Source organism: Loxodonta africana, chromosome 4 (genome assembly GCF_030014295.1).
Source record: "Loxodonta africana isolate mLoxAfr1 chromosome 4, mLoxAfr1.hap2, whole genome shotgun sequence".
NCBI lineage: Eukaryota > Metazoa > Chordata > Mammalia > Proboscidea > Elephantidae > Loxodonta > Loxodonta africana.
The window spans coordinates 13,282,883-13,303,492 of NC_087345.1; the positions used below are offsets into that span (position 1 = coordinate 13,282,883).

Sequence of the window (20,610 nt, forward strand, 5' to 3'; positions counted from 1 at the left end):
TCTCACCCATATTTGACTTAGATGATTCAGAAGATGAGATTTTGGACTTGGAGTTTGTCATGTATTGAATTAATGTCCACCAAAAATATGTGTATCAACTTGGTTAGGCCATGATTCCCAGTATTCTGTGGTGGTCCCCCATTTTGTGATTGTAATATTATGTTAAAAGGATTAGAGTGGGATTGTAACGCCGTTACCAGGTCACGTCCCTGATCCAATGTAAAGGAAGTTTCCCTGGGGTGTGGCCTGCACTGTTTTGTATATCTCAAAAGATAAAAGGAAATGGAAGCAAGCAGAGAGTTGGAGACCTCATACCACCAAGAAAGCAGCAGCAGGAGCAGAGCGCATCCTTTGGACCCGGGATCCCTGCGCCTGAGAAGGTCCTCGACCATGGGGAGATTGAGGACAAGGACCTTCTTCCAGAGCTGACAGAGGGAGAAAGCCTTCCGCTGGAGCTGATGCCCTGAATTTGGACTTGTAACCTACTAGGCTGTGAGAAAATAAATTTCTCTTTGTTAAAGCCATCCACTTGTGGTATTTCTGTTATGACAGCACTAGATGACTAAGACAGAGTTGATTTAAGACTTTTGGGATGATGTGATGGGGTAAATGTGCTTTGCATGTGGGGAGGACATTAGTCTTGGGGGGCTAAAGGATGGAATGTTACAGATTGAATTATATTGTAGTTCCTAAACTCTATGCCTGTGTTTATAATCCCATTTGGGAATCTTTATTATGTTAATGAGGCAGGATTACTGTAGAGTGTGTTCTGAGTCAATCTCTTTTGAGATATAAAAGAGATTAAACAGGCAATCCAGCAGGCAGAGATGGGGGGAAGAGAAATGCCAAGCCACAGGAAGATTGTCCAGGAGCAGAAGCACAAAGAGACAAGGACTTTCCTCCAGAGCTAAGAGAGAGAGAAAGCCTTGCCCTAGAGTTGGCACCTGAATTCAGACTTCTAGCCTCCTAAATAAACTGTGAGAAAATAAGTTTCTGCCTGTTAAAGTCACCCATTTATGTATTTCTGTTATAGCAGCCCTAGATAACTAAGACAGCGTAGGAAGGAAAATGATGTTAAGACTACAAAAACATTAAATTTAGCAAAAAAATATAAGCAGAAATATCAGTTCATTTTCATTCATGTAGTTTCCCTTTTATGTTTAAGTTAAATTTTAAAAGAGAATTATGTTTCATATTTCTTTTTTTAATCAAATGATCTGTATATTTCTGATTAATTTCTCCTAGAATACGTGAAACTCACACTGCAGTTATAACATTCTTTTAAATATTAATTAGAATAATTATAGTTGTCATTCCTATTTTGCTACAAATTCATCTGAATCATTTTTACATTTTCAAACTATTTTCTATACTATGTTGTACCTTATTAATAAAAAAGACTTTCAAATAATAAAGCTATAAAATAGAGTTGTTGATGGGAGATAAGGTGAGAAATGATGGTGTATTTTTTTAATCTGTCTTGTGAATTATTATAAGGGATTATTAAAATAATATTCATAACTAGCTATTGGCAGGTGATATATATTTATTTAGTAGACAAAAGGGATCTTCAGAAGTGATTAACTAAAAAATTATGTACTAATGTAAAAACATTGCTATTTTTGGCCAAAGGAAAATCTTAGCTATATTTTGTTGACAGAAAATGCTTCCCAGGCAGGATCAAAACAAGAGCAGTGGCAAAACATCCAGTTGCCTGGTGAGACTGCATTATCCCAGGAAACACTACCACTCAGGATTAATGCTTGGAAGTCAACAGAGGTGAGTCATTGTGTTAATTTCCTGTTGCTGCTGTAAAAAATTACCACAAACTGATGTCTTAAAACCACACACATTTATTACATTCACAGTTCTGTAGGTTAGAAATCTGACACAGTTCTTACTGGGCTAAAATCAAGCTGTCAGCAGGGCCGTGTTCATTTTTGGAGGCTCTAGGGGAGAATTCAAGACATTTGGAAGACGGCTACCTGGTCAACTGACAGGAAGAGATCCATATTTGTGCCTATCCCAAAGAAAGGCAATCTGACAGAATGCGGGAATTATCGAACAACATCATTAATATCACATGCAAGTCAAATTTTGCTGAAGATAGTTCAGAAATGGCTGCAGCAGTACATCAACAGGGAACTGCCAGAAATTCAAGCTGGATTCAGAAGAGGACATGGATCCAGGGATATCGTTGCTGATGTCAGATGAATCTTGGCCGAAAGCAGAGAATACCGGAAAGATGTTTACCTGTGTTTTATTGGCTATGCAAAGGCATTCGACTATGTGGCTCATAACAAATTATGGATAACATTGTGAAGCATGAGAATTCTAGAATGCTTAATTGTGCTTATGTGGAACCTGTACATAGACCAAGAGGCAGTCGTTGGAACAGAACAAAGGGATACTGCATGATTTAAAATCAGGGAAGGTGTATGTCAGGGTTGTATCCTTTCACCATACTTATTCTATCTGTATGCTGTGCAGATAATCCGAGAAGCTGGACTATATGAAGAAGAATGCAGCATCAGGATTGGAGGAAGAGTCATTGACAACTTTCCATATGCAGATGACACAGTCTTGCTTGCTGAAAGTGAAGAGGACTTGAAGTACTATAAAGATCAGTATGGATTACACCTTCACATAAAGAAAACAAAAATCCTCACAACTGGACCAATAAACAACGTCATGATAAACGGAGAAAATTTTGAAGTTGTCAAGGATTTCATTTTACTTGGATCCACAATCAATGCCCATGGAAGCAACAGTCAAGAAATCAAAGGACATATTGCGTTGAGCAAATCTGCTGCGAAAGATCTCTTTAAAGTGTTAAAAAGCATAGGAAAACTAAGGTGGGCCTGACCCAAAGTGTAGTGTTTTCAATAGCCTCATATGCGTGTGAAAGCTGGACAATGAATAAGGAAGACCTAAGAAGAATTGATGCCTTTGAATTATGGTGTTGACGAAGAATATTGAATATACCGTGGACTGCCAGAAGAAGGAACAAACCTTTTGTGGAAGAAGTCCAGCCAGAGTGTTCCTTGGGTGTAAGGATGGTGAGGCTTCGGCTCATGTACTTTGGACATGTTATCAGAATGGACCAGTCCCTGGGGAAGGACATCATGCTTGGTGGAGGGTCAGTGAAAAAGAAGAAGACCCTCAAGCAGGTAGATTGACACAGTGGCTGCAACAATGGGCTCAAGCATAACAAAGATTGTGAGAATGGTGCAGGACTGGGCAATGTTTCATTCTGTTGTACACAGGGTCACTATGAGTCAGAGCTGACTCAATGGCACCTAACAACAATAACAAACATACTTATGAGCCCTGGTGGCGCAGTGGTTAAATGCTTAGCTGCTAACCAAAAGGTCAGTGGTTTGAACCCACCAGCTGCTCCATGGGAGAAAGATATGGTAGTCTGCTTCTGTAAAGATTATAGCCTTGGAAACCCTATGGGGCACTTCTACTGTGTCCTGTAAGTCCCTAAGTTGGAATTGACTCAATGGCAACAGGTATGGGTTTTTTTTTTTGGTTTTTTTTTTTAACATACTTAATTTTAAATACCTTTAAAATTGCTTTATTGTTTTCATTTTGGCAGGAGTGAATTCTGTCTTTTTCCTGTCTTGGAATGCTGGTTTGTAGACTGGTCTTGAGCGGCTCAAGTTTTTTTTTTTTTTTTTTTTAATCTTTTTCTCTCTCTGTCCTCACCCCTCCCTGCTTGACAGGTTTTCATTTGCCTCCTGCAGACACCTGGGACCACCTATCCATATTCAGACTTAGGCTGGCAGTTTGAGGCTTTTTTCTCTTGCTGGTCTGAGAGGTATTGCAGATCCAGTCCCCAGAACAAAGGGTGCCATGATGTAGTTGCTGGAGAAGTTTCGTCTGTGGCCCCTTGCCTCCCTGGGTGTACTGCTCCTAGAAGCCGCAGCCCCAGGCTGTGAATGATGACAAGCTCCATGAGCAGGGGATCCTAATGCCTGAGCATATTGTCAAGCACTGAGTCTATTTTTAGCTCTCCTAGCATGGATGGACGCTTTTAATCTGCACTTACCCTTTAAGAGTTGAGCTCCTGGTTTCCTGTCTTTGGACCCAAAGCCCCAGAGGTGCATGGCTTCGACCCTCCTTACCATTACGTGTTTCCGTTTGTGTTCTGATTCATGAAGATGTTTATCTTGTTTTTGAACATGGCTCTGTCTTTTTAATTTTTACATTTGTATTTTCTCTTTCATTGCTATATGTTTCCAGAAGGGAGGGATCCCGAAAGTACGAACTTATGAAATCATCTTATCTGAAAACCTATTCTGCTCACAACTGTATGAAATGACCTCATTCACTCATTCGTTTTTCTGTTCAATATGTTTCTTCCACTGGAAGGAAAACTCCTTGAGACTAAAGACCTTTTCAAAAAGTCTTATTCATTTCTGACTCTCTAGTTGCCAAGATTTAGTCTTATTTTAGTCTTACATTACTGAATTTTGCTAAATATTTGTCAAATGAAGAAATGAACGAATGGATAGTAGGCACTGATTAGATATTGCTCCCCTCTGTCTCTTTCCTTGAAAGATGCTGGGTTGGTCTGCTCAGAGTGCTTTGCTTAGCATTCCCCACCACAATTCCTAGGAGAGAGAGAGGCTGAAATTATTTCCTGACCTTCTCTTCTCAACCCCTTCCCCCAACCGAATTAAGTATTGGATTCAGGTGATTTTCTAGCAGCCAGGAAAGTAGGCAAAATGAAAATTTTGCTGTTCTTTAATTGCATAGTAGCTCACAGATTGAAAATATGTAGATTATTTTAAAAGAAAAATTAAGTCAAAATCACTTTTAAATTTGCGATCGGTCTATTTGCGGCTGATGGCTTTTAAGGAGGGAAAATAGACATGAATAATTCTCTGTGCTTGGGAGCCTAAAAATGCCACCTGACTTTCTGGCCCTGTTAATTATTACTATTGCTTTTCCTTACTTTAGAGAAACCCACTGTAATTGACTTACATCATTCCCCGTCGTATATGAGTGAACAAAAAGTGGTAGCCTTCTCTCAAGAGAAGTTTAGATGCTGGATTTTCCTGCTTCAAAGCATCACTTATCACAACAACATCCCATCTTCTTACTGACAAGCATCTCCTCCTACTAATGCTGGGAGCTTTCGATGCAGCCCGATATGTCCTCTTCTGTAATCTGCTTTTGTAACAAGAGACAAAACCTAGCAAGCTGAACAGTAAATGCAGTTCTTGTTGCCAGATGGACTACACAGGAGGTACCGTATGACATGAGGACTCTCACGTTCTCAGTACAGAATGAGAAAGACAGTGTCGATTGCCTAGGAGCGGTCAGGGGTGCCTAGAAGTGTCTTTAAAAATTTTTTTAAATTAAGCCTTTTAACCTGTACTTTTTCTACAAATAAAAGGAAAATTCTCTAAAGAGCAGGAAGTAAAATTCTCAGCTGAAGAGAGCTTTCAAAGACACAGCAGTGCTGGCCTAACTGATACTTTAAAAACTAAAGAAAGCCTTTAAATTTATGACACTTCAGTGTGGCCCTCTCTTCTGTCTGTATACTGTGTGGAATTTTTGTTATTTAAAGTTTCTGATTAATAAGACTCATCACCTCAAAAGATCTTCCTGTTTTCCTCTTCGAGGAGCTTCAACAATGAGTTTGTGATTTTTTGGTGGCAGTTGTTTCCATAGCAACAGATAGGGATGCTATGAATTTGTTCACATACAATTAAAGCTGACCAAAACCCTCCGTCTAGTTGTGAGTTACTCAATTGCTGGTGGTAGAAGATAAATGTTTATTTCCTACTGCCTCCATTTATTATTTTGCTAAATGAAGAGTATAAAATTTTTACCCTTGGGTTTATGAGCGTATCATTTATTATATTTGCAAAAATTTGAGCTCATCAGAGTTGTTTGAGAAATGGAAATTATCATTATTCTAATTATTTAATTGATCATTTCTTTATCGCTTTGCTGCATCATCGCTTTATGCATAGAAATCCTTTTTTATTTTCAGGTTTATATTTTTATTCTTTTTAAATGAGAAAATACGTATTGAAGAAACGTTCAAACAATATAAATGGGTAAAGAGCGAACATCAAAGTTTCTTTTCATTCCTCTCTACTGCTTCAGTCTTTTTCCTCAGAAACAGCTATTTTTTTTTTAGCTAAGTTTTCTGGAGATTTTCTCTGCCCACACATTTCTTTTATCTAAATAGAATCATTCAATATATATTGCTCTGCAAGATGCTTTTTTCACAAAGAAGTCTATCTTGGACATCTTTCTATATAGTAAATGGAATCATTCATTGTACACTGTTGCAAAATATACTTTTTTACCGAACGATATACCGTGGTCCTATTTCTATATCAGTGCAGATAGCCGTGCTACAGCCTTGGCGTATTAATGAATCTCAGTTTATGTAACTTTTCTCTACTGGTAGTCATTTAGGGATTTTAAAAAATGTTTTTTGTCTATTAAAGGCAATGGTACAATAATAACCCAATGCATATATAATTTTTACAATGCCCTCCCAGGAATGGGATTGCAGAAAGATTGTATTTATTTTTAGTTTTGAAAAATACTACCAGATTGTCCTCCCAAGAGTTGCACCAATTTATATCCACCAACAGTGTATCAGAATGACTCTTTCCCCCCACCTTTGCAAATAATGAGTATTCTCAAATTTTTTAATATTTGCCAGTCTGAGAGGTAGGAGAATTTTTTTTTGGATTATATGTAAGATTGAGCAACTTTTCGTGTGTTTTTTGGGCATTTCTGTGTCTTTTTATTGGCTATATTCATGTTCTTTGCTCGTATTTTAATTTGGCATCTCACCTTTTTGTTGTCAATTCCTGGAAGCTGTTTGTCTATTAAAGAATTAGTCCGCTTGTCTGGTCCTTTATCTTTCTATTAATTTCCAGTTTGCTATTTGATTTTTTACTTTGTTTTTGGCTTTTATTTATTTGTTTTGCATATAAAAGTCTTTAAGTTTTATGTCATCAAATTGGTCTTTCTTTTATGGTTTCTAGATTTCAAGTCATTCTTAGAAAGACCTTCCCTATGCTAAGGCTTTATAAAAAGTCACTGATTTTTTGTGCTTTAATTTTTTAAATTTAAATCTTTTGTCTATCAGGAATTTGTTTTGGTATATGAGGAGTTAGAAATTCATCTTTTTTATTTAGTATATTTTTATAAATGGTTATGAGTTGTCTTACCATCATTTGTTGAATAGTCATTCTTTCCCTATTGATTTGAATTGTAGCTTCTATCACATAATAATTTCCCATTTATATTGGATCTATTCCTGGATTGTCTATCTGCTTATATTAAAAAACCAACATGTAAAGATAAATAAAATTAAAAAAAAAAAAAACAGAAAGGTTATCCATAATGGCATAGAGGGAATAAGGTGAAAAGGAGGGATAGAAGCTAGATTTTTGTGAATATACCTCGTTTTTTAGATTTGTCATTGGAACATTGGGAATATTTTGTTTAATTATAAAACAAAATTAAACTAAGAAAAGTAATTCCTAAAAATATAAAATAAAACAAGCGTACCTTGTATCCAGTGGTGTTTTAATTCTGAGATGTTGGTATTTTTGCTCTGAGACTACTGTGGGTATAATATGGGATGAATCAAATGAATATCGTGTGGCACTCTCTTTCTTTCATTTTTGGCATCTTCCAGAACTATGATTCTCAGCATGGGAGAAAGGAGATAGAAAAGATTAAGTCATACCTCTATAGACTCTGCATTGAATTAGAATTATGTCAGTATGGACTCAGGATAAATTTACCTTACGTTTTTTTTTCCTTCCTCTATCTGTTGAAAAGGCCTAGAAACAAAGATTATTCCAGTAACAATGAGCACCCATAGTATTCAGAAGGTAACATATGATCAAGAACTGATGGTATTGAAGGAAGAAGTCCAAGCTGCACTGAACGCATTGGCAAAAAAAAAAAAAAAAAGAAAACATGGCTCCAGGAACTGATGGAATACCCATTGAGATGTTTCAACAAACAGACGCAGCACTGGAGGTGGTCAGTCATCTATGCCAAGAAATTTGGAAGAAGATACCAACTGAAAGGGATCCGTATTTGTGCCCATTCCAAAGAAATGTGATCCAACAGAATGAGAATGTGGAAATTATTGAATAATATCATTAATATCACTGCAAGTCAAATTTTGCTGAAGATGATTAAAAAATTGTTGCAGCGCCATTTTGGAAAACCATATGGCGCTTCCTTAGAAAGCTAGAAATAGAAATACCATACAATCCAGCAATCCTACTCCTAGGAATATATCCCAGAGAAATAAGAGTCATCACACAAATAGACATATGCACACCCATGTTCATTGCAGCATTGTTCACAATAGCAAAAATGTGGAAACAACCTAGATGCCCATCAACAGCTGAATGGATAAACAAACTGTGGTACATACACACAATGGAGCACTATGCAACGATAAAGAACAACAATGAATCTGTGAAGAATCTCATAAAATGGATGAATCTGGAGGGCATTATGCTGAATGAAATAAATTAATCACAAAAGGACAAATATTGCATGAGACCACTACTATAAAAACTCATGAAAAGGTTTATGTAGAAAAAGAAACAATCTTTGATGGTTTCAAGGGAGGGGAGGGGTCGGGATGCAAAAACACTTAATAGACAATAGATAAGTGGAAACTTTGGTGAAGGGTAAGACAGTACACTATACTGGGGAAGCCAGCACAACCTGTACAAGGCAAAGTCATGGTAGCTCCATAGACATATCCAGACTCCCTGAGGGACTGAATTGCTGGGCTGAGGGCTGTGGGGACCATCGTCTCGGGGAACATCTAGCTCAATTGGCATAATATAGTTTATGAAGAATATGTTCTACATTCTACTTTAGTGAGTAACATCTGGGGTTTTAAAAGCCTGTGAGCAGCCATCTAGGATACTCCACTGGTCTCACCCCTTTGGGAGCAAGGAAGAATGGAGAAAACTAAAGATACAAGGGAAAGATTAGTCCAAAGGACTAATGGACAACATCTACCATGGCCTTCCACCAGACAGAGTCCAGTAAAACCAGATGGTGCCCGGCCACAACCACTGACTGCTCTGACAGGGATCACAATAGAGGGTTCTGGACAGAACTGGAGAAAAACGTAGAACAAAATTCTAACTCAAAAAGGAAGACCAGACTTTCTGGCCTGACAGAGACTGGAGAAGCCCTGAGAGTATGGCCTCTGGACACCCTTTCAGCTCAGTAATAAGGTCACGCCTGAGGTTGACCCTTCAGTCAAAGTTTGAACAGGCCCATGGAACAAAACAAGCCTAAAAGGGTACACCAGCCCTGGAACAGGGACTGGAAGGCAGGAGGGAACAGGAAAGCTGGTAATAGGGAACCCAGGGTTGAGAAGAGAGAGTGCTGACATATCGTGGGGTTGTTAACCAATGCCATAGAACAATGTTTGATGAGAAAGTACTTTGTTCTGTAAACCTTCATTTAAAGTACAATAAAAAAAAAAAAAAAGGTTGCACCAGTACATCAACAGGGCACTGCCGGAAATTCAAGCCAGATTCGGCAGAGGACATGGAACGAGGGATATCATTGCTGATGTCAGATGGCTCTTGACTGAAAGGCAGAGAATACCAGAAAGATGTTTACCTGTGTTTTATTGACTGTGCAAAGGCATTCGACTGTGTGGATCATAACAAATTATGGATAATATTGGGAATAATGGGAATTCCGGAACACTTAGTTGAGCGCATGCAGAACCTCTATTTAGATCAAGAGGCAGTCACTTGAACAGAACAAGGGGATACTGTGTAGTTTAAAATCAGGAAGGGTGTGCATCAGGGATGTATCCTTTCACCATACCTATTCAATCTTTATGCTGAGCAAATAATCTGAGAAACTGGACTACATGAAGAAGAATGGGGCATCAGGATTGAAGGAAGATTCATTAACAACCTGTGATATGCAGATGACAGAACCTTGCTTGTTGAAAGTGAAGAGGACTTGAAGCACTTACTGATGGAGATCAAAGACTACAGCCTTCGGTATGGGTTACACCTCAACATAAAGAAGAAAAAAATTCTCATATCTAGACCAATAATAGACACCAATTTTTGTGCCTTGGATGGCCGCTTGCAAGCTTTTAATACCCCAAGCACTGCACAACAAGCTAGTAGGTAGAACAGAACCACCAACGACCTTATTAGATCAATTAACTGGGATGGCTCTTGAAACCATGACCCTCGTTATGGATTGAATTGTGTATCCCCAAAATGTGTGTCAGCTTGGCTAGGCTGCGATTCCCAGTATTGTGTGATTGTCCTCCATTTTGTGATCTAATGTAATTTTTCTATACGTTTTAGATCCTAACCTCTATGATTATTAATGAAACAGGATGAGAGGCGGTTATGTTAATGAGGCAAGATACAATCTACAGGATAAGGTTGTATTTTGAGACAATCTCCTTTGAGATATAAAAGAGAAAAGTGAGCAGAGAGGAGAAGGACCTGTCTTAGTTTTCTAGAGCTGCTATGACAGAAAATACCACAAGTGGATGGCTTTAACAAACAGAAGTTTATTCTCTCACAGTCTAGTAGGCTAGAAGTTCAAATTCAGGGCATCAGCTCCAGGGGAAGGGTTTTTCGGTTGGCTCAGAAGGAAGGTCCTTGTCATCAACTTTCCCCTGGACTAGCAGCTTCTCCGTACAGGAACCCTGGGTCCAAAGGTCATGTTCTGCTCCCACTGCTGCTTTCTTGGTAGTATGAGGTCCCCCTGTCTCTCGGCTTGCTTCTCTCTTTTATTTCTTAAAAGAGATTGGCTCAAGACATAATCCAATCTTGTAGATTGAGTCCTTCTTTAACATAACTGCTGTCTGTCCCACCTCATTAACATCATAGAGGTAGGATTTACAACACAAAGGAAAATCATATCAGATGACAAAATGATGGACAATCACACAAAACTGGGAATCATGGCTTAGCCAAACTGATACACATATTTTTTGGGGGCACAATTCAATCCATGACAGACCTCATACCACCAAGAAAGAAGAGCCAGGAACAGAGTGCATCCTTTGGAGCTGGGGTCTCTGCACTGAGAAACTCCTAGACCCAGGGGAAGATTGATGACTGGGATTTCCCCCAGAGCCAACAGAGAGAGAAAGCTTTGCCCTGGAGCTGGCTGCCTGAATTTGGACTTCTAGCCTCCTGGACTGTAAGAGGAAACCCTGGTGTCATAGTGGTTAAGACCTACAGCTGATAACCAAAAGATCGGTACAGAATAAATTTCTGTTTGTTAAAGCCGCCCACTTGTGGTATTTCTGTTATAGTAGCACTAGATAACTAAGCCAACCATAAACCTCCAAACCAAGGAACTAAATCCCAGGAGGTGTTTGGTCGTACATAAGCAGCCTCAGCACCTACTCTTTTGTTATTGTAAATCTTCTAAGTTTTTAACAAATAAAATACTTCAATTCTCAAAGTTTCTAATGTTTTAAATTACAATGTATAAATAAATATTAGCTTTACTATTTTTCATTTCTGTCTACATTTACAACTGAGAGTAAGAGAATTTTTAATACTTTTACAAAAAAACTTTAAAGGTTAAAGAAAAGCATACTCTTTTTTAAAAAAATTGATTACTGTGATTATTTTGTATGGTTTCAGTTTGCACAGCCATTTTTATGGTCCTGTACTATCATGCAAAATGAGGACAGCCTGTATTTGATGTTTAAATTAGATCCATTGTAGTTGCTATCCTTATTGATGCTAAAATTGTCCCATCTTTGGCCAGTGTATACTTTAAATAGGCTCCTGAGTCCTTTTGACGTAAAGTTAGTATAGTATTCTTTGCTATCTGGTAGAACAAGGTGTTCTGGGGCATATTGATTATTTTCTATCCAGGACACTTGTCCGAGGAGCCCTGGTTCCTTTGAGAGAGAAATGATATTTGGAAAAGACAATCTGAACACTTGTTCTTAGGTGCCATCCAGGTGGTTCTGACTCTTAACGATGCTAAGAGTACAACAGCACAAAACACTGCCCAGTCCTGTGCCATCCTCTCAATCCTTGTATTTTTGAGGCCATAGTTGCAGCCACTGTGTCAGTCCATCTTGTTGAGGGTCTTCCTCTTTTTCGATGACGCTCTACCTAATGTCCTTCTCCAGGAACTGATCCCTCCTGATAACATGTCCAAAGTAGGTGAGATGAAGTCTCACCATCCTTGCTTCCAAAGAGCACTCTGGCTGTTCTTCTTCCAAGATAGACTTGTTCATTCTTCCGGCAGTCCGTGTTATATTCAATGTTCTTTGCCAACACCATAATTCAAAAGCATCAATTCTTCTTTGGTCTTCCTTATTCATTGTCCAGCTTTCACATGCATATGTAGTGATTGAAAATACCATGGTTTGGGTCAGGCACACCTTAGTTCTCAAAGTGACATTTTTGCTTTTCAGCACTTTAAAGACGTATTTTGCAGCAGATTTGCCCAACACAATACGTCGTTTGATTTCTTCGTTGCTGCTTCCATGGGTGTTGATTGAAGTAAAATGAAATCCTGGGCAACTTCAATTTTTTCTCCTATTATCATGATGTTCTTATTGGTCCAGTTGGGAGGATTTTTGTTTTCTTTATGTTGAGGTGTAATCCATACTGAAGGCTGTAGTCTTCGATCTTTATCAGTAAGTACTTCAAGTCCTCTTCACTTTCAGCAAGCAAGGTTGTGTCATCTGCATATCACAGGTTGTTAATGTGTCATTCCCCAATCCTGTTGCCCCATTCTTCTTCATATAGTCCAGCTTCTCAGATTATTTGCTCAGCATACAGATTAAGTATGGTGAAAGGATACAACCCTGATGCACACCCTTCCTGACTTTAAACCACGCAGCATCCCCTTGTTCTGTTCGAATGACTGCCTCTTGGTCTATGTTCAGGTTCCTCATGAGCACAATTAAGTGTTCTGGAATTCCTGTTCTTCACAATGTTACTCATAATTTGTTATGATCCACAAGATGGAATGCCTTTGCATAGTCAGTGAAACACAGGTAAACATCTTTCTGGTATTCTCTGCTTTCAGTCACAATCCGTCTGACATTAGCAGTATCACTGGTTCCATGTCCTCTTCTGAATTGGCTTGAATTTCTGGCTGTTCCGTGTCGATGTACTTTTGTAACCACTTTAGAATGATCTTCAGCAAAATTTTACTTGTGTGTGACATTAGTGATATTGTTTGATAATTTGTGCATTCTTTTGGATCTCCTTTCTTTGGAATGGGTACAAATATGGATCTCTTTGAGTTGGTTGGCCAGGTAGCTGCCTTACAATTTCTTGCCATAGATGAATGAGCACTTCCAGCACTGTATCCCTGTATTAAAACATCTCAATTGGTATTCCGTCAATTCCTGAGACTTGCTTTTTGCCAATAACTTCAGTGCAGCTTGGACCTTTTCCTTCAGTACCATTGGTTCTTGATCATATGCTCCCTCTTGAAATGATTGAAGATCTACCAGTTCTTTTTGGTATAATGACTGTGTATTCCTTCCATCTTCTTTTGATGATTCCTGCATGGTTTAATATTTTCCCCCATAGAATTCTTCACTATTGCAACTCAAGGCTTGAACTTTTTCTTTGGTTTTTTCAGCTTGAGAAATGCAAAGTATGTTCTTCCCTTTTGTTTTTCTATCTCCAGGTCTTTGCACATGTCATCATAATACTTTGTCTTCTCTATTCGCCCTTTGAAATTTTCTGTTCAGTACTTTTACTTCATTATTTCTTCCTTTTGCTTTAGGTGCTCAATGTTCATGAGCAAGTTTCAGAGTCTCTTCTGACATCCATTTTGGTCTTTTCTTCCTTTCCTGTCTTTTAAATGACCTCTTACCTTCTTCATCTATGATGTCCTCGATGTCATTCCACAGTTTGTCTGGTCTTTGGTCATTAGTGTTCCACATGTCAAATCTATTCTTGAGATGGTCTCTAAATTCAGGTGGGATATACTTGAGGTTTTATTTTGGCTCTCGGGGACTTGTTCTAATTTTGTTAAGTTTCAGCTTGAACTTGCACAGGAACAACTGATGGTCTGTTCCACAGTTGGCCCCTTGCTTTGTTCTGACTGATGATGTTGAGCTTTTCCATTCTTTCTTCCCACAGATATAGTCAATTTGATTCCTGTGTATTCCATCTGGCGAGGTCCATATGTATAGTCGCCATTTATTTTGTTGAAAAAAGGTATTTGCAATGAAGAAGTCATTGGTCTTGCAAAATTCTAGTATGCGTTCTCCAGCATAGTTTCTATCACCAATGCCATATTTCCCAACTGTGGATCCTTGTTCTATGTTTCGAACTTTCACATTCCAATCACCAGTGATTATCAATGTATCCTGATTGCATGTTCGGTCAATTTCAGACTGCGGAAGCTGGTAAAAATCTTCAGTTTCTTCATCTTTGGCCTTAGCAGTTGGTGTGTAAATTTGAATTATAGTCGTATTAACTGGTCTTTCTTGTAGGCATATGGATATTATCCTATCACTGACAGCTTTGTACTTCAGGATAGGTCTAGAAATGTTCTTTTTTATGATGAATGCAATGTCATTCCTGCTCAAGTTGTCCTTCCTGGCATAGTAGACGATATTGTCTGATTCAAAATGGCCAATACCAGTCTGTTTCAGCTCACTAATGCCTAGGATATCTAAGTGTATGTGTTCCATTTCATTTTTGATGATTTCCAATTTTTCTTGTTTCATACTTCATACATTCCAGGTTCTGATTATTAATGGATGTTTGCAGCTGTTTCTTCTCATTTTGGGTTGTGCCACATCAGCAAATGAAGGTCCCGAAAGGTTGACTCCATCCATGTCATTAAGGTCAACTGTACTTTGAGGAGGCAGCTCTTCCCCAGTCATCTTTTGAGTGTCTTCCAACCTGGGGGGCTCATCTGCTGTCACTATATCAGACTATGTTTTGCTGCTATTTGTAAGGTTTTCACTGACTAATTCTTTTCAAAGTTGACGGCTGGGTCCTTCTTCCTAGCCCGTCTTAGTCTGGAAGCTCAGCTGAAATCTGTCCGCCAATAATGACCTGCTGGCGTCCGAATACCAGTGGCACAGCTTCTAGCATCACAGCAACACACGAGCCCCCACAGTACGACAAACTGACAGACACGTGGGGGATAATGTAAATACCTGGTAATAGTATGTGCATTTGTCCAGAAAAAGATTTGTATAAGAATGTTTGAAGTACCTTAGTTCATAATAGCCAAAATTTGGAAACAACTCAGATATCCAGCTGTAGGATATTGGAAACAAATTGGGGGAATGAGATCGCCTGGAAAAAGGCTTGAGGGAACTTTCTGGAGTGAAGGAAATGTGGTTACATGGATATATATGTGAAAAATTATTGAGCGCTACACTTAAATTTTGTGCATTTTACTATGTCTTAATTCTATTTCAATAAAGCATTAAGTATTAAAAAAGAAAGAAAAGAATCCCCAACTCACAGAAGAAAAAATGAGAACTCAGTCCATCCCACTGGATTTGAATCCTCATTTAAACAAACTGTAGAAAAATCTGTTTATGACCATTTATGAGTGTCTTAGTGCTGCTACAACAGAAATACCACAAGTAAATGGCTTTAACAAAGAGAAGTTTATTCTCTCACAGTCCAGTAGGCTAGAAGTCCAAGTCCAGGGTGCCGGCTCCAGGAGAAGGCTTTCTCTTACTGCTGGCTCTGGAGGAAAGTCCTTGTCATCAGTCTTCCCTTGGTCTGGGAGCATCTCAGCGCAAGAACCTCAGCTCCAAAGGATGCGCTCTGCTCCAGGTGCTGCTTTCTCGGTGGTATGAGGTCCCCTTGTCTCTGTGCTCACTTCTCTGTTTTATATCTTAAAAGAGACTGGCTTAAAACATTTTCTAATCTTGTAGATCTCTTCAGCATAACTGCCGCCAATCCAGCTCATTAACATCATAGTGATAGGATTTATAACACATAGGGAAATCACCTCAGACGGCAGAATGGTAGACAGTCATACAATATTGGGAATCAGGACCTAACCAAGTTGACACGTATTTTTGGTGGACATAATTCAATCCATGACAACGCGTAACTGAAATTTCGAGCAGTTTACGATAATTGATGATATTAAAGAATTATTGTGACATTTTATAGGTGTCATGCAATTATTGTTTTGTTATGAAAATTCTTATGATTTAGAGGTACAAATTGAAGTAAGTGATATATCTAGGATTTGCTTCAAAATAAAACAGGAGAGTGGTAGAAATATAAATGAAACAAAACTGGCCTTGAGCTGATAATTGTTTAACCTGTGCTATTAGATTGATTATTCTGTCTACTTTAGACTCCATGATAAAAAGTTAAACTTTTAAAATCCAAATAAAAGATGCATGCCGGTTGCCCAATTATTACCAATAAAACAAAATAATTGGCCACTGATATACTACACTGCAGGGATGCTCAGGGAAAGTTAATGCCCCAAACGAAATCATTGCCTGTCTACATGAGGTATCTCCAGCAAAGAGTGGGGATTCCCCATGAAGGAAAACTACCCTGCTCTTAATGGGCACCCAAGTGTATAGACAGTTTATCTGTAATTTGTTTAAATCAAAATGTGGAGATGATAAGGTTAGTATAATACACATATTGTATCTCCATAAATTGTACATCCATTGTAACTGGGCAGTGAGATTAAGTTTTGTCTTTTCAACTATCATGTTCTCTCTTGTTTTTTATTAGGACCTGATGTTATTTTATGATGATGACCCAGAGCCACTTTTGCCAGCAATACCTCCTTCCATTGTCTCTTCCGCTACGTGGCTGTCGGAAGGGGAACCTGAGGTTTGTAACCTCTGGAATGCAGGTAAATTGGTTAAAGAATAGGAAGTTTACTCAGAAACTTGAATAATAAGAAACGCTGGCAGAAATTGTTTTTAATCAGATTTTATTTTGTGAACTATAAATAGTTGGCTTTTATTTAACTTTGATAATGAGGGACGAGACAAGCATGGATAAGTCTGACTCACGCGTGGCCCTATAATCTGATTTTACCATTTGTTTCAATGGTTTTTCTCTATTTTACTTTATTTTCTTTTTCATTGTTTCAAAAAAGTATTAACTAATATCTTTTACAAATGATAAAACAAAGAAATATTAATCGGAGTTCCTTCTTTTATTAGCTTCCTTTTGATGAAGAGTTTAAATTATGACACTTTTTCAAAAGTAGGCTTAGGGGAAAATGTGAAAAATCAAGATACATGGAATCCTACAAATTGGTTAATCCTCTCTTAAATAATTAACATTAGAAAAGGCTCAGTATAAAATTATGCAAAACTGGTCTCCAATAAATTATACTATCAAAATCCAGGGCTCTGCAGCTACTTGAGATCTTGTAAGGATCTGATGGATTCCCTGTCAATCTGATCGGTTCTCCAATAACTCTCAGTTTTCAATACATTCTTCTTGATTTTCTCACAAAGTAGGAGACAAGGCCTTCTACCAAGACGAGAATGAAACTTTCTCATTAGTATCTTTCATCCTCTCAGATACGTATTTTTGCTTTTATTTTTGTTCCTATAACCTTTCTGTTATCACAGAGACACCTCCTTATGTGTTGAGTTCCATCTTCCCCTTCTTTGGATGTTGCCCTCAAGTAACCCATGCTCCCTCCCTCTTTTCCTTCTTTCACCCTTTTCTTTTTTTTTTAACTGAAATCTTATCTAGAACCCTGATATACAAATATAAAAGCTATAGTTTATGAGTATAGATTTATTCTATTTTATAAGTTCATATTTATACAGCTTCCTTATAAAGCCAATGGTGAGAAAGATGAGGCTATTTTAATAGGCACAAAAAGAAGAAATTGGGCGTTACTCTAAAGAGTAAAAAGTCACATGTAGCCCATAGGGTGGTTCTACCATTTCACTTGGTTAGAACCAATTTTAATTGGAGGGGCTTTTCTGATTTTTAAGTCTCTTTTCTGATCTTTACTTCACATTGGTCTGAGAGTTATCTTGCAAAGATGCAGATCTTAGCATTTCCTTCCCAGTGTAAAATTTTCAATAGTTCTTCACTGCCAATAGGATATGTCTGACCATTGTATCCTGTTATATAAGACGTTCGTAGCCTGGTCTGAACCTGGTGGCCTCATCACTCATAAGTACCGGTACTCACGATGCTCTGTGACATCTACATTCCATTTCTTGTGTAGTTTCTTCTCTTTAGAATTTCTTTGTTCCAGTTATTTTGGCTGTGTAGCACTTACCCTAAAACGCACTGACATCAAACAACCATTTATTATGCTCGCAAGTTCTCTGGGTCAAAAATTAGGGCAGGGCACAGTGGGGATGGCTTGTCTACTCCATGATGTATGTCGGGGCCTCAGCTGGAGAACTTGAAGGCTGGGGGCAGGAAACATCTGAAGGCTCCTTCCCTCACATGTCTGGCAGTTGATGCTGGCTGTCGGCTGGGTGCCTCAGGTTCTCTCCATGTGGGCCTCTCCATGTGATTTCTCCACATGGACTAGTTTGGGCTTCCTCACAGCATGGTGGCTGTGTTCCAAGGGTGAGCATCCCGTGAAAGAAAGGGCCAGGCAGAAGCTCAAAGTCATGCTGTGCTACTTCCACCCATTCTATTCATCAAGGCAATGACAAAGTCCTGCCCAAGTTCAAAGGGAGGGAACACAGACCCACCTCTCAGTGGAGGAATGTCAATGTCATTTGAAGGAGCACGTGGGATGGGATGTGCACCGGTAAAGATACAGACATCGTTGGAAAATACAATCTGCTACAATTCTCCACCAACTTTCTAATGCTTGACAAAATCATATTCAAACATCAAGGCCCCACTCAAACGTCACTACTGCTATAAAAAATCCTTCCTCACACGAAACTAAAATTTCTTCTTTCACTATGTTCCCACAGGATTTTGCCCATGCCCCTATTGTAGAAGTTATAGTTTTGTATCATAAATATTATTAATTTTTAAATTATATAAGTAATGAGTATACTCTTGATTCTTCTAAATTAAAACAAGATAATAAAGCTAAAATCTCCCTTTACTTTCCTTATCCCAACACAGTCCTGTCCCCAGAGTTAACTGTTAGTATCAACTTGGAGGCTACTTTCTAGAGCTTTTCTGTGCATTTACATACAAACATGTACCTTTAGGAGTAATAGAATTGATTTGTTTTGTTTTAGAACATTGTTCCGTGTGTTTCTGTAACTTTAAAAAAACTTAACAATATCACTTGGAGAACCTTCAATGCCTGTCAATATTTAGAGATTTACCATTTTTTAAAATTCTTGCACTGCCTGGATATTTATAGTTTATTCCCCTGCTGATAGACATTTTGGTGTTTTATATATTTTACCATTACAAATAATGCTTTAGTGTATATCCTTGGGTACATATGTGAATGCTTCTTAAGCAAAGTGGTTTGCTGGGAATAGAATTGCTGGGTCACTGTGTGTCTTAGTTATCCAGTGCCACTGTAACAGAAATATCACAATTTGTTGGCTTTAACAAACAAATTTATTTTCTCCCAGTTTAGGAGGTTAGAAGTGCGAATTCAGGGTGCTGGCTCTAGAGGAAGGCTTTTTTCTCTGTTGGCTCTGGGGAGAAGTCCTGTCTCTTTTCAGCTTCTGTTTCCTTGGTTCCTTGGAGATCTCATGTGGCGTGGCATCTTTCTTCCCCCTCTGCTTGCTTGCTTGGTTGCTCCCACAATCTGTTCTTCTTATATCTCAAAAGATATTTACTTAAGATGCACCCTACACTAGTACTGCCTCGTCTTAGTTATCTAGTGCTGCCATAAATAGAAATACTATAAATGGGTGGCTTTAACAAACAGAAATTTATTTTCTCACAGTTAAGGAGGCTAGAAGTCTGAATTCAGGGTGCCGGCTCTAAGGAAAGGCTTTCTCTGTCAGCTCTGGAGGAAGGTCCTTGTCTTGTTGAGCTTCTTTGCATGGATGATCTTCATGTGGTTTGGCATCTCTCTTCCCCCATCTCTGCTTCTCACTTGCTTGTTTAATCTATTTTATATCTTAAACACACCCAATGCTAATCCTGTCTCATTAACATAACAAAGACAACTTATTCCCAAATGGGATTATAACCACTGGCATTAAAAAAACTCATTGCCATCGAGCTGATTCCAACTCATAGTGACCCTATAGGACAGAGTAGGACTGATCCATAGGGTTTCCAAGGAGTGCCTGGATTTAAACTGCTTTTGGTTAGCAGTGGTAGCTCACCATAGCTTTTAACCACTGTACCACTAGGGCTCCACCACTGGCATAGAGGTTAGGATTTACAATACATAACTTTGTTGGACACAATTCAATCCATAACACACCTCAGTAACATAACAAAGACAGCCCATTCCCAAATGGGATTAAAACCACAGGTGTAGGGGTTAGGATTTACAACACATATTTTTGGAGGACACAATTCAATCTATAACATTCTACCCTTTGGCCTCCAAAATTCATGTCCTTCCCACTTGTAAAACATATTCACCCTCATCACACCATCCCAAAAGTCTCAAGTCAACTTCAAGTCCAAAATCTCATCTTTTGAATCATCTAAATCAAATATAGGTAAG

General features: G+C 38.5%; 1 protein-coding gene across 1 annotated transcript in view; it reads left to right on the forward strand.

Moving 5' to 3' along the window:
• Positions 1-20,610, forward strand: part of ENTHD1 (ENTH domain containing 1) — a 156,065-nt gene that overhangs the window by 57,693 nt on the left and 77,762 nt on the right. The window contains exons 3-4 of the mRNA XM_003419825.3: positions 1,661-1,779; positions 16,746-16,869. Coding sequence (XP_003419873.1) covers positions 1,661-1,779; positions 16,746-16,869 — 243 coding nt within the window. The remainder of the gene's footprint in view (positions 1-1,660; positions 1,780-16,745; positions 16,870-20,610) is intronic.